Source organism: Dreissena polymorpha, chromosome 12, assembly GCF_020536995.1.
Source record: "Dreissena polymorpha isolate Duluth1 chromosome 12, UMN_Dpol_1.0, whole genome shotgun sequence".
NCBI lineage: Eukaryota > Metazoa > Mollusca > Bivalvia > Myida > Dreissenidae > Dreissena > Dreissena polymorpha.
This window is the reverse complement of record NC_068366.1, coordinates 12,530,749-12,545,328: the sequence shown is the minus strand read 5'-3', so window position 1 is coordinate 12,545,328 and position 14,580 is coordinate 12,530,749. Positions and strand designations below refer to the sequence as shown.

General features: G+C 34.6%; 1 protein-coding gene across 4 annotated transcripts in view; it reads left to right on the top strand.

The window, feature by feature from the left end:
- Nucleotide 1: 1 nt before the first annotated feature.
- The window catches only part of LOC127853296 (anoctamin-1-like), an 88,279-nt gene continuing 73,700 nt past the window's right edge, over nt 2-14,580 (top strand). For all 4 annotated transcript variants that reach the window (XM_052387692.1, XM_052387690.1, XM_052387689.1 and 1 more), the window contains exons 1-2: nt 2-118; nt 12,503-12,585. In XM_052387692.1, coding sequence (XP_052243652.1) covers nt 12,534-12,585 — 52 coding nt within the window. In that variant the 5' untranslated portion in view covers nt 2-118; nt 12,503-12,533. The remainder of the gene's footprint in view (nt 119-12,502; nt 12,586-14,580) is intronic.

Sequence of the window (14,580 nt, the reverse complement as noted above, 5' to 3'; positions counted from 1 at the left end):
GTGTAGTGCAGCCTTTTAGCAAGAGTTGCGTCCCATGGTCATCATTTCGAGAAAAGCTGATGTTGGAAAATCATAAATTTGTCATAACATGGACATTTGATACACAGTAAAGCCAACGGTATGTTAATCACTGCTTATATTTGCAATTTATGTATCAGAAAATTCATTTCATTGTTGATAAACGGTTAGTACTCAAACTGTATAGTAAATTTTCGTCCCCATCATATTTATACCAGGGGGTCAAGAAAGTTACAAGAGAGTATTTTTTTTAATTCAAAGGATACATGTTCTATACATCAATGTATCATGCAAATTACAAATCTGATGATTTTTCATCAATTAATTGTTCAGAGAGTTATTGCCCTTGGACATATTTGAAACAAATATTTTTTCTGCTAGTGGATAGCTTGCTGAAGGTCAGAAACCTTCAATCTTAAAACACTGACCATATGGGCCGTTCTTTGTGAAAAGGGGGTTTAATGCATGTGCATAAAGTGTCGCCTGCACAGGCTAGTCATGGACGACACTTTCTTCTTTTATGATATTTTAGTTTCAAGAAAGTCTCTTCTTAGCAAAAATCAAGTTGAGGGGAAAAGTGTCGTCCCTGATTAGCCTGTGGGACAACCACTTACTTGTATCAGACCCACATCTTCTTCCCATTAATTGCAGGGCTCCTCAGGAGCATTGACTCAATTTGACCAAGGGGCCTGGGTAGAACCAGTATTTTGTATCTTTGGGGGAAATCTAAAGAACACTTTCACAGTGAGGATGGAACCTGAGTGACCTCCCGATCTCTAGGCAGGCACCACATCCACTACACCGCGGCTACGATCATTCATAATAATTTGTAGCTCTTCTTCTACATGTGCAAGCAATTTTAATATGAGTCTAGTTCTGTGAAAAATGGGCTAAATGCATGTGTATTTGGTGCACAGACTAATCTGGGATGACATTTTCTGCTTTCATGAATTTTTTCGTTTAAAGACATATCTTCCTCAACAAAAGTCCAGTTTTTTTGTAAAATGTAGATTAAGGCCTGTTTTCTCAGAATAATACTCATACATGTATAACAAACCAATTTAAAGTTCACTGCAGATCTTTATTTTCTATCTTCACGGGATATACAATTTTGTATATACATTGTACATATGTAATAGAGTTTCTCTCTTGTTTGGCTGGGTTAATGTTGTAGTATCCATCATATGACATACTTCAGTGCATACAACTTGAACTTAAGATATGTATAGTAAAAATTCCCCATGATGATCATGTTTAAATATCATTTAAACCTGATTGGAATGTTTGAATGATTTTTTCACGAAATATGCTGGATGATTTATATCATGTGTAGCTCTGCCAGCATATCTTTATGAAAGATCATCTGCGATTCAGTAAATCTTTTTAGACTTTACCACTGGATTCCTAACAGGTGACAGAGAAATGACTGCTGTGCTTCTTGAAACAGTAATATTGTAATGTAATAACAATTTGCTCTTAATTAGTGCTAGGAAAAGTATACATTTTATTTAAAACAAATAATTTGTTATAAATATAAATAATACTATATGACATTTATTGCTGGGAGGGGGGGCTAAAGTTGTGATGATGTTGTTTTATAATATTAAATTTTAAAGTATACCGCTGCCTGTGGTCAAGTGCTGATTTTTTATTGTCAGTGTTTAATAGTTATTAATTATTCACACTTTATTCATATATATTGTAATGTAACGTGTTCGTCATTTCTTTGGTATATATACGGTGGCTTCAAAGTCCAAACACCAGTGGTATGTTTCAACACACAGCTTTTCCTGGGACTTTCCTTAGCCGTTTGATTAGATAATTAACTGCCTCAATTTAGACTGTAATCAATGAATAATTACACTAAACATGATTTGTAGTTTTTGTATCATTGGTATGATGAACGTTTAATCACTTTACAAGCCGGTTTCATATGCAAGTGTGACTTGGGTTGACTTGGGTCAACTTGGGTTGACTTAGGTGTCTTGGGTGGGTTGGGTCAACTTGGGTTGACTTGGGTCAACTTTAGATGACCTGAGTCAACTTGGGATGACTAGAGTCACCAAGGGTGTCTTGAAATGACTTGGGTCACCTCGGGTGTCTTGGGTGACTTGGGTCACCTCGGATGTCTTGGGTAACTTGGGTTGACTTGGGCCAACTTGGGATGACTTGAGTCAACTTGGGATGACTAGAGTCACCTAGGGTGTCTTGGGAGACTTGGGTCACCTCGGGTGTCTTACACCTATAGCAATGAGTCTGAAGTGTCTCCCCTCTGCGTTACGCAAGGAAGACAATCAATGTCCCCCCTCTGCGTTATGCAAGGAAGACAATCGGTCAGTGTAGTACAAGCGACAATAAGTAGCTTGACAGACTCAGGCTGACCTATGAGACCTGACACGTGCACTAACTGGAATGGAAACCTGTGACCCGGACTTATATGTGAGTCTCAAGCTACCCAGCAAGCTATGGTATGTTATGCGCAAAGTTGCTTGGGTCACCCCCACTCAAACAGCATCCAAAGTCACTGAGATGTCCCTTGCTCAGGCTGACCTAAGAGACCAGAAACGTGCACTGACTTATATAACCAAAGGAGACCTATGCCCGGACCAGTATGAGTCCCCTTTCCCAGCAAGCTATGATATGTTATGCGCAAAGTTGCCTGGGTCACCCCCACTCAAAAGGCATCCAAAGTCACAGATACTTCCAATGGTATATGGTCACTAATTACTGTAACGTATTAAACGTTGTGAACTGTTTGACGATCGAACGCAGACTGCTCGCTTCCCATAAGAGCAGCGCTTTATATACTGATATATATATACCACGTGACCCGCTTGCTAAAGACATCACCCTACTATTTCATGTAAACACAACCCTACCGTTTCAAACAGTAATTGTATAATACTGTGGCTATATTATAAAATACATATTCTGCATCTTAATAACCGACTCGTATTATTAAATCATCAAATTATGTACATAAAAATACAATGATCAATCCAAAATACATACGCTATTTGCGTGGAACTTACCGAATAGTCGAATGCTTTCCCGCAGGAAATGTACTTTCATTTTGGTGTAAATAATAGGAAAGAACTCAAAGAATAATGAACCTAAAGGATAAAGTACCGGAAAAAATCATCACAGTAACAATAATTGTTTACAAACAGGTGGTAAGATAAAATTGTCTTCTTGCTGTGTTTTAATTTTTGTTACAAATTTACATACAATATTATTGACAAAGTGGTCTTAAACTGCGAAAGCAGTGGTACATGCAGGGCCCTCAATCTGTCAAATCAACGGCCGAAATTCGGCCGCATTCCCCCCCTGAAAAGTATACTTTTTTCCCCTTTTTGGGGGAAAAATTCCCCCTAAAAAAAAAAAAAAAAAAAAAAAAAAAAATTATAGATGTCTCATGATTATTATATCTCAATTCTATTTTAATTTAATCTTGTCAAACATACTAAATTATGAAATAAGCAATGAATATAGTGCAAACATGTACAAATGTAATAATTAGAGAGTAAGTTAAAAATCCCCCAAAAAAGGAAACGCCGCGAAAATTCCCCCTGCTATGGGTAGCGACCCGCTTCCCCTAAAATGGATTGAGGGCCCTGACATGTGTTTTCCATGCCAGGGGCATAGTTTGAACTTACTTAGTACAGAACAACTTCATAATGTCACACACCATATGACTGCCAAAATTTTTCTAATTAATGGTTACATTTTTCTTTTTATGATATAAATCACAACATTTAGTTCAACTTCATCTCCTATAATTCAGCTCTATTAGTTGAACCTTAGTAAGAATATTATTGGAAAAACAACAACACTTATTCTCAACTTGAAAGTATTTTAAGCAAAAATACACCAACTTTTGTGAAAACAACACACATTTTTCCCTATTAAAAGTGCTCCAGCTCGTTTTCAAAATGGTGAAAAAAATAACACTTATTTCTGCATTACTAATGCAAGTAAGTAAACAAGGCCTACTAGTAATTTTTTCCTAAATAGGCATGATATTATTTTATAATGATCATATGAACATATTTCCTAAAAAAAATGCAAAACTGAGAATAAACTGAAATTATTTTCATTGTTCTGTAGTATTATGTTAGTCCTGGGGACAAATATATCGTGGGAAAAAATTGGCCAAGTGTAGTAAATTGCAGCTTTTTTATTCTTTATAGGAGAACTTAGAGTTATGATCATGTCAAATGACCTTTAAATGGCAGTCTTAAAGGGACCTTTTCCCAGATTTTGGCATGTATTGAAGTTTGTCATTAAATGCTTTATATTGATAAATGTAAACATTGGATCTAAAAAGCTCTAGTAAAAACTAGAATAAAACTAAAGAAAGAAAGAAAAACAACCCTGAACTGGACTTAGGAACCATTGACCCCTGGAGTAACCGTGCTCATACTATGATTGCTGTATTTTATACTTTATATAAGCAATCCTCGTAGTGTCACAAAATATAAAGACAACAACTGTTTACAGAACTCTCCAAATTATTAAATTGTGTCACGTTGCATTACTGAATAATTTTCAGGTTTTTAAATGGTCAAAAGGTGCATATAATGGATATTTTAAAGCATGGTAAATGTTCAGTATTACTGTTTACTCACAAATATCATAACTATAACAATAATTTGCGAATCTAAAACAATTTATTTTTTAATTTTGTCTATTTACCAAAATGTAAAAAGGTCCCTTTAATACAGCCTCCATTAAGAGCAAAATTATCATCATGACAGCTATTTAGATTTTATTATTGAGATTGTTAGAAAATTAAATAAAAATCAATGGATAGCGACATCAGAGAATATCTTAATAGCAGTTTGTGCTTTAGATGTCCCTTTTCTATTTGCATTGAATGGACATGCAGCTTTTAACCACATTGACAACAAAATAAGGAAGTTGACATTTATGTTCTTGGTCAGCAAGTAAAGGTGTCACTTTTGAATTGTCCTGTCTACAATTATCATTTAATTATACACTGTATACTTGATGGGTATTTTTAACTTGAAAGGTTATGTTGTTATATACATATTTTGAAGCATTTGTAGTCCCTTACAAAGTTAAATTTAATTAATACCATTCATACTAGATTTAAATGATAAAGGCTTCATTTCCAACCCTTAGATACTGATGAGCATCAAACAGCATAAACCCCGAACAGACTGCGAGTGACTATAGCCATTAATTTCCACTATGCCTCTGAGTGGGCATACATCAAAGTATTTGAAAAAAGGTGAACAAGTGCCTTTAATCACAGTCAATAACTATCAACATGTATTATAACACTCCTCAGTAATATTATTCAAAAATGGCTGATATAGCCTGGGGACCAGTGTAACATTATAATTTGTCTGCTACCTGTTTAAAGGGATCTTTTCACGCTTTGGTAAATTGACAAAATTGAAAAAAGTTGTTTCAGATTCGTAAGTTTTCGTTTTAGTTATGATATTTGTGAGGAAACAGTAATAATGAACATTAACCATGCTCTAATATAGCCATTATATGCATCTTTTGACGATTTTAAAACCTAAAAGTTATAAAGCGTTGCAACGCGAAACGATTGAATAATTTGGAGAGTTCTGTTTTTGTCGTTAAATTTTGTGAAACTACGAAGATTGCTTATATAACGTATAAAATACATCAACATTGTGTACTCGGCGGAATAGCTCAGTAGGCTAAAGCGTTTTTACTTCAGGACTCTGGCAGGACTCCAGGGGTCACTGGTTTGAAACCTGCTCCGGGCAATGTTCTTTTCCTTTTTTTAATTTTTTTCTTGATTTTTTACTGGAGCTTTTACGATCCAATGTTTACATTTATCAATATAAAGCATTTAATGAATAAGTTAAAAAAATGCCAAAATCTGTGAAAAGGCCCCTTTAATGGCAACTGAATAATGAAAACAACATCTCCAGTCAAGCATGCTCCGTGACACTTATACATGAGGGAACATATGTGATAAAATCTTTTGAATATAATAAGTCTTGGTTCATTGATATAAATCTGGTATTTATACTGTCTGAACTACCTTGCTTAAATATTAAGTGCATTGATGTGTACATGTATGTTGGGGGAGTGAAGTAAGTACATGAAGTGAGTGCTAATTCTTGTATAGTGGATGTTTAATGTGAATAGGAAGTCTGCTATTTAATTGTGATAAAATACAGGTATATTTGTTTATATTTGACCATAACATTATTTATCCTGATACATGTATTAATCTGTTATAATCAATATCACAACATAATTTATGTAGTAGATTTCTAGGCTCATAGATGAAATTGACTGCAATGATGGTTTGTTAGAATAACAATTGAAGCAATGCTTTAAGTTTGCTATTGGATTATATTGAAATTTAATATCAGCTTTCATTGTGTGTCTTTTTTTCTCATCTGTTATGAAAATATTACACCCTTGGAGTGAACACAATTATAAATGAGTCTTTCTCTGATAAAACCCAGCTTACCCGGTAATGCACATATGCGTAATTAAGTGTTGTCCCAGATTAGCCATTGCAGTCTTCAGAGGCTAATAAGGGACAACACTTTCTGCTTTTCTGAAGTTTTTGTGTTTAAATGAATTTTCTTGTTAACAAAAATCCAGTATAAGCCGAAAGTGTTGTCCCTAATTAGCCTGTGTGTATTGCACAGACTAATCTGGAAAGACACTTTAGGCACATGCATTAAACCCCATTTTCCAAGAGCGAAAATCAAATTAAATGTAACCTATATAAGTCTTGTGTAAAACATAAGGACTCCAGTCCTTGGCTGTTCTTTACCCCTTTACCACTTAGATACGTTTTTTGACGCATTTGAAGTCCCTTAGAATGTTGCATTTAATTATATACCCTTCTTACTAAATTTAAGTTTTAAAGGCTTCATTTCCAACCCTTAGTTACTGATGAGCAGCAAACAGCATAAAACCTGAACAGACTGAGAGTTACTCGCAGGCTGTTCTGGTTTTATGCTGGTTGCAAAAGCCATTTTCACTTTGCTTCTTATGGGGGAAAGGGTTAAAGATATTTTGTGAATGCTAGTCAAATTTATTCATAGATTGTGTGTGGAATGTAAGCCTATCCAAATACTGTACCAATAATCTTATAAGTAACCAGGTGAAAATTCCTTGTTTAATGCAGTGATGAATGTGTGGTTCAAAAGAATGCCCATACTGTCATATTGTTACTCCTAAATTGCATAGGTCATATTGTATCATTGTCTATAGCAAATAACTGAGTGTTACTGTCTTAGCTCTTCCAAAAAAATTAGAGCAGCAACAATTCAGAAATTTTAAGATTGGTTTGGATTTGATTTTGGTAAATAATATATAACAGGCTTTTTCCGCTCAATTTTGGGAAAACACCACACTGGAATTTTGGGAATTTCGCGTCGTGAAAACCCTCATTTTGGGAAAAAAATAATCGCAAAATTGGCTCAATTGGGAAAAATTATCGCATGTAAATAGTGTTTCTTATATTTTAAAGAAGCCGTTAACTGGTAAATAACGACTATTTGGATAACGTATTATTAAAATTTTACAAAATATTATGAACATGTGTGATAAGTGCAGGTTTTTTAATCTGAATTTGGGGAAAAGGCTTGGCCTTTTTTGAGGTGAAAAAAATCGCGCGAAGTGCCGGATTTTGAGGAAAATAAGGAAAGTCTTAAATAATCATTCACATATTTTACAGTTTTTAAAACAAATTCAAGGCAACAGATAATTTAATTATGCAATACTTTCTATTTTCTACACCGGATCAGGTCAACTTATATATTTTAAGGGTAAAAAAAAAAAAAAAAAAAATTTTTTTTTTTTTTTGAATTGGGAATTTTTTTTTTCAATGGGGAAAAAACAACCAGATTTGCATTGGGAATGGGGCCGAATTTCGGACCCGTGGCATAGGGCGGAAAAAGCCTGTATAATATGTTTCAATTCATTAAGGATACTTTTTATTTTCCTTTATAATAATGATGCTTATAAAACAAAAACAAAGACATCATGATTAATTTTATATATGTGATTTTAAGCTCGGCTGTTTTTGGAGAAAACCCGAGGCATTGTCATAGCCAGCTCATCGTGATGTGTCGTGTCGTGTCGTCCGCGTCATGCTAAAACCTTAACATTTTGTCAAACTTTTGAACATTGGCTCTAAAATCAAAGTACTTCAACCTACAAGTTTGAAACTTCATATGTAGCTGCACCTTGATGAGTTCTACATGCCACACCCATTTTTGGGTCACTAGATCAAAGGTCAAGGTCACTGTGACCTCTAAAAAAAATTAAACAAATTCTGACAATCTTTCATTTATTCAAAACTGCACCCGCAGCCGAGCGTGGCACCAGTTATGCGGTGTTCTTGTTTATACAAATTATCAGTGTTTTTTTCTTTCAAAATCGGGTCAGGTAATCGGCCCCATTCTCAATGGAAAAAAGTATGTTTTTCCCAAATGGGAGCTAAAAATTCCCAATGGAAGGTTCCCCCCCATTTTGTTTTTAATTTTGTTAGATCTCAATATTTTGTTCAACTCCAATCCATATAATTTCAACCTTAGGAAATATACTTTCTATATAATATATAACTGAAAACACATATATTCTTATTTTTAAGCATTTTTTTCAAAACAACAACAACACTAGTTTCCCAATTTTAGTTAAATTGCAGCAAATTTTCTCTTACTACATTGTATGTACCTTTTTCTGATAAAACTGGGCTTAATGCATGTGCGTACAGTTTCATTCCAGATACATATGTGAGCCTGTGCAGTCTGCACAGGCTGATCAGAAATAAGAATTTCTGCATTAACTGAATGTTTGTTCAGAAGAAACTATTAAGTAAAAAATCCGTAAAAGCAGAATGTTTTGCTCTTGATAAGCCTGTATGGACTGCGTAGGCATATCTGGGAAGACACTTACTGCACAAGCATTAAGCCCTGTTTTCATAGAACTTTGGTCCTATTGTCATCTGTTATTATCATTTGCATTCCTTGCATTCCTCTCCACACCACAGTAGACACATTATATCACAATAAATGGTGTATGCCTGTCATACATGTACTTACCCCACAGACCCACGGACTTTAGACTGGTAATTTTTAATTAACTCATTTATGCCTAGCGTCCTGAAAAAAGGACATTGCAAACAGCGTAGACCCAGATGAGACGCCGCATAATGCGGCGTCTCATCTGGGTCTGCGCTGTTTGCTTGAAGGAATTTCTGTAAGAAGTATTCTAAAAATAGAAAATAATATACCAGACATCCCCAATTTTGGAAATAACTTGATCCGATTTAGAAGGATGGGAAAGTCCACTGGGCATAAATGGGTTAAGCAGTGTATTCTTTACATTTTTGGGAATGGGGCCAGGTCCCTTTGGATTGGGAAATATTGCATCCTTTTGACTAAAATTGGGGAATTAATGTTGTTGATTTTATGCCTAGGCCTAAAAAAAAAAATCGTTTGTTTCCACTGACATGGCCCAAAAAATTAGGGTAGGTAGGTAGGCAAATAATTTTATTTTTAAAAATAATTTTTTTTTATAAATTGTCGTACATGGTGCATTTTCTTCTCATGTTTTGTGTATAACTGTATGTACAATAAATTTGATGATGTCTGTAATGCTACATGACTATATTTAAATGCTTTTATGAAATAAAAACTTGCTGTTCATTAATATTGAATGTGTTGCTTTCCTTAATTCCGAGTTTAATGTTGACTTCTGGCAACGGCTTAAATATACCATTTTATGACCAATAAAAGGCATAACTATAACAAGTCACAGAGAGCTTGACCCTCAGTGTCTATAGGGATTCAGTGTTGTTATACTTTCAGGTCCTTTGGGTTCATGCAGTGTATTCTATATTATTTATTATTTATAATATATTAAATACCTCAAAAGCAGTGCTACGGGAACGCCAGTGGTGTTGCATTAAACATTATCACCATGGAAAGACCCAATCAAACCGGATGTGCTTTTATATTTCTTGGATGCAGTTAATGTTCCCAAAGGACCACATTTTCAGATTATATTATGTACTGGTGGCGTGGGGTCTATCTACCCATGAATTTCAGGAACAGAACAGAAAACTTATTACGACTTGTATTATATACATACAATTACACACACACAAATCAATAAACAAGCACAAAATCAAATCACACCAAGCACAGAAAAGCAGAAATTTAATGCTTCTTGTATCAAACTATACTTATAAATTTAAACAAGAAATGTGTTTGTTAGAAACACCATGTCCCCTACTGCGCCGCTTTGAAGCTAAATCTTTGACCTTGAAGGATGACCTTGACCTTTCACCACTCAAAATGTGCAGGTCCATGAGATACACATGCATGCCAAGTATGAAGTTGCTATCTTCAATCTTGCAAAAGTAATTGCAAATGTTAAAGTTGGGGCAAACAAACAAACAAACAAATGAACCAACATACAGGGCAAAAACAATATGTCCCCCACTATAGCACTATGACTGTGCTTGCCCTGAAAATGATAAAATTTTTACTTATTAAATATAACTAGAATTTTGACATGGACAATTATGCTTGGACAGAGACAAATACTCTATATATACAGTAGACAAAATGAAAAATGGCTGAACTGTTTGCAGTCAGAAGTCCTACCATAATGATCATCTTTACATTCAGCTGTGAAAGTTGAAGCAAAATTTGTCAAGCAGAGGAGTTGAACACACACAATTTTGTAATAATAAATTCAAAAGTGAAAAAAAAAGATAAAGGACCATAATCCTGCCAGAAATAATTCTAGGCAATATTCATTTCTTGGAGATCCAATGTAAAAGTTTAGTAGAGATGCACCCAGTCGTTAAAGAGGATTTTAAAACATGAAATCTTTAAACTTTGTATTCCATTGTGGAAAAAAAATTGCTATCTTGAATTGCCAATTACAAAACCATCCAGCAAGCTATTAAAACAGTCAGTTGCAGACCATTTGAATGACTTAAAATTGTCAAAACTTTGGCAAAGACACAAACTGGTATTACTTTTTCCTTCAACAGTACAGTCAAGTTACCATTACCGGATCAGTAGTGTAATTAAGTTGTGCTGGTGAAAAACAATGAACGGTTTGAGACTTCTTTAACACCAGTTTGATTAAAAATTACCGTTGCTAACTGATTCAGCACATAGTCTTATTTTTACACGCAGACAAAATCTTAAACATCAATCAAAACTGAAATGGACTTTTGCATGCCGAAAGACTACTAAATGGCCTTTAAAATAATGGGTAAACTTCTTACTTTCCAACAGAGTTATAGCAAGTGGCCACAAAAAATGTTCAACCTCGATTTGGAAACGAGACAGAAGTCAACAAAGTCGTATATACATGTCAGCAAAACATACCGAAATGTTTGACAAAGAGACGCTCCAATTACGACTCAATCAATGCGTTTAAATAATAGGCCTTGAAGATGCTTTGTGCAAAATATCATCTAACAATTTCAACTATTTATCGCAAAACGCAGTCTTGAACATCAAAGTGATCCGCTATGCGCAATGATACGGTAATAGCGCTGGGCGCCGCCATCTTGATTATGTTGAAAGTTAAATGTACGGCGCCGATAACGTTGAACGCTTATTGAGCGCGCCGAAAATATACGCGGTCTGATTTTTTTCGAATTTTGGGCTAAAAAAAGATTAGGACCGGCGGCAAAAAATTAGGTAGGGTCGGGCCACCGGAAACAAACAACTTTTTTTGTTACGCCTTACAAATACTTTAAAATTGATAATAACGGTTATTTCAATATTATTTTTAAGGTTTTACGTATAGAGCTGGATTTGGAGATTTATGACATGATTAGACTTATTAAAAAAATTATTTTTTTTCGAAAACTTTTAAATGGGAATTTTTAGGCCCCATTCGGGAAAAAAAATACTTTTTTCCATTGGGAATGGGTCTCCCTACCAGAGCAAAATTTGAACGAGAAAAAAAAACACTGTTAAGTGTCTGTGGAAGAACACACTGACCTAAAACATAACTTGTATTACACTGGATTGAAGTATGCATTAATGACAATAAACCAGTGTTCTCCAGAAGCATTGGCAGATTGGCAGCCGGGGATTTCACTGGTTACATTCAATCTAGATGCCGGCTACTTTTCCCCAAAATATCATTTGAAATGGTGCAAATACATCCTTGTTATTGCTTAAAGTCACCGGCTACTTTGAACATATATAACTGGCTTCTCAAATTTTTGTGCAGAACACTGGATAAACTGGCACTGCAACCAGTGGATGCACACTGGTATAATAAAGTTGGATCTGACATAAAAATGGCAGGACAAAGTGAAGTTGAAATAAAGTTTACAAAACACTTAACACTAAATATTTTATAAAAAAGGTACAACCACATGAACTTTGAATTAAGAATCTATATTCACTGATGCACACTAGTCCTTATATAATAAGTACACAATTCTTAACATAATATATTTCTTGTCTTACAGACCAGCGGAGCATTGATGACTTTATGTTGCCATGGCTACTGAAGATGAGACGAAGCTTCAGATGATGCGGGATGACGACGATGGTAGGTGACCTTGACACAGTGACCTTTCTTCTAACCTATAGATTTGTCCCTGTCCTTAAGTGACCTTCACTTTGAATGATATGACTTATGTGACCCTTAGCCCTAAACCCTATCCAGGCATTGTTTTGAACATTTTGGGAAGAAGACCATGGATTAATTTGCAAAAATTCATGATGGAAAGTTTGCTAAATTTGGAAAAAATCTTATCGCTTAATACAGTGTACGATAAAGAAATGAACAGTTAAATAGCCCCTGAACAGGCTTGACGGATGTGCAGGCTAGTTTGAAGCTTTGCTGAAGGCATACAGCTATGGAAGACCCATCTTAGCATGACACTGGTCAGATAATATTTGTGTCTTGTTAAGAGGTTTGTTTGAAGCTCAGAACATTGCTTTTAGATTAAATCTTTTATAAACAAATCTAAGTTTTATCCTGATATTGGCTAATTGCAGGACCCAGCCATGAGGGCAATGTAGGCGGTGCTTTTGCCATGCACATATTAACTTTGCTCTTTAAATACGTGAGGTAGAAGTTAACTTCTTTTCCTATTAATGATTTACTTTGTGCCAGGAATAGACATATTAAAATCACTTAAGATGGAGAATACTTTTACAAAGAAGGTATAGTTGTGCCATTTACAGGTGATGCAAAGATAAACATTAAAAGGGACAGTCAGGGGCCATCATACTTATTGAAATTTAGTACATGATGCCTTGATAAATTTCCTTGTGGTAATTTACTATGTGTCTGCACAGTTAAATGTCCCATGAAAACAACACTCTAGAATGCGAACATGGGAAGATGTCACCTCTGCTGAAATAAAGCTTGACCTGGCACTGGCAAATATTATGGGCTCTTTGACATGTAGATGCCTTTAACATGACAAGACAGTCAAATTAATGACATACATGTACATAATAATTCTGTTTCAGTAATGGTTTTTATGCCCCCGGTAGGGTGGCATATAGCAGTTGAACTGTCCGCCAGTCAGTATGTCAGTCAGTCTGTCTGTTCGTCTGAACAGAACTTTAACATTGGCCATTACTTTTTCAATATTCAAGATAGCAACTTGATATTTGGCATGCATGTGCATCTCATGAAACTGCACATTTTGAGTGGTGGAAGTTCAGGGTCAAGGTCATCCTTCAAGGTCAAAGGTATTTTTTAAATATTTTTTTTCAAAACGGCGCAATAGGGGGCATTGTGTTTCTGAAGAACACATCTCTTGTTAATTTTAAATATGACAATATAATTAGTCCCATAAATTATAATTCCAACAGGGCAGTTAATTGAGGAAAAATCAACAACACAATTCTCTGTGAAAATGAAAAAAACAATCAAATTAATGGCAAACATCATGCACATCACTTAATTAGTGAGAACCCTGGAGAATACGTTATAAATACAAACAGCAAATATTGATTAAAAATTTACAAAATGAAATGTCATGGAAACGTAAGTTTATTCATACAAGTCTATTCACTAAGATAAAACACTATACAAAATTATCATCTGAAAAAGGAAAAAGACAAAAGTGGCTTTATTTATAATTGAGCCATGCTGTGGCAAAACCGAGCTTAAGGCAAGTGCTAAGAGTGTGGCTTTAGATTGGCCTGTGCCAGGGGATGACAATTTACGCACATGCATTAACACACATGCATTAAGTCCAGTTTTCATAGAGCTAGGCTCATAAATTATGTTAGATCTGTTTAATATTATGGATATTCAGCTTTATTTTTTTCTTTATGTCTATGTAATCAGGTTGTAGTCATGGTATGTCAGTCACAGGTTTTTTTTCCACCAAGTCAGAAAAAACTCTGCAAGGACACACACACATATATATATATATATATATATATATATATATATATATATATATATATATATATATATATATATATATATATATATATATATATATATTATCATATATATTTTTACACAGCTTTTCTGTGTGTGCCAGTATTATGATTGTACCAACTTATACTATCTTAT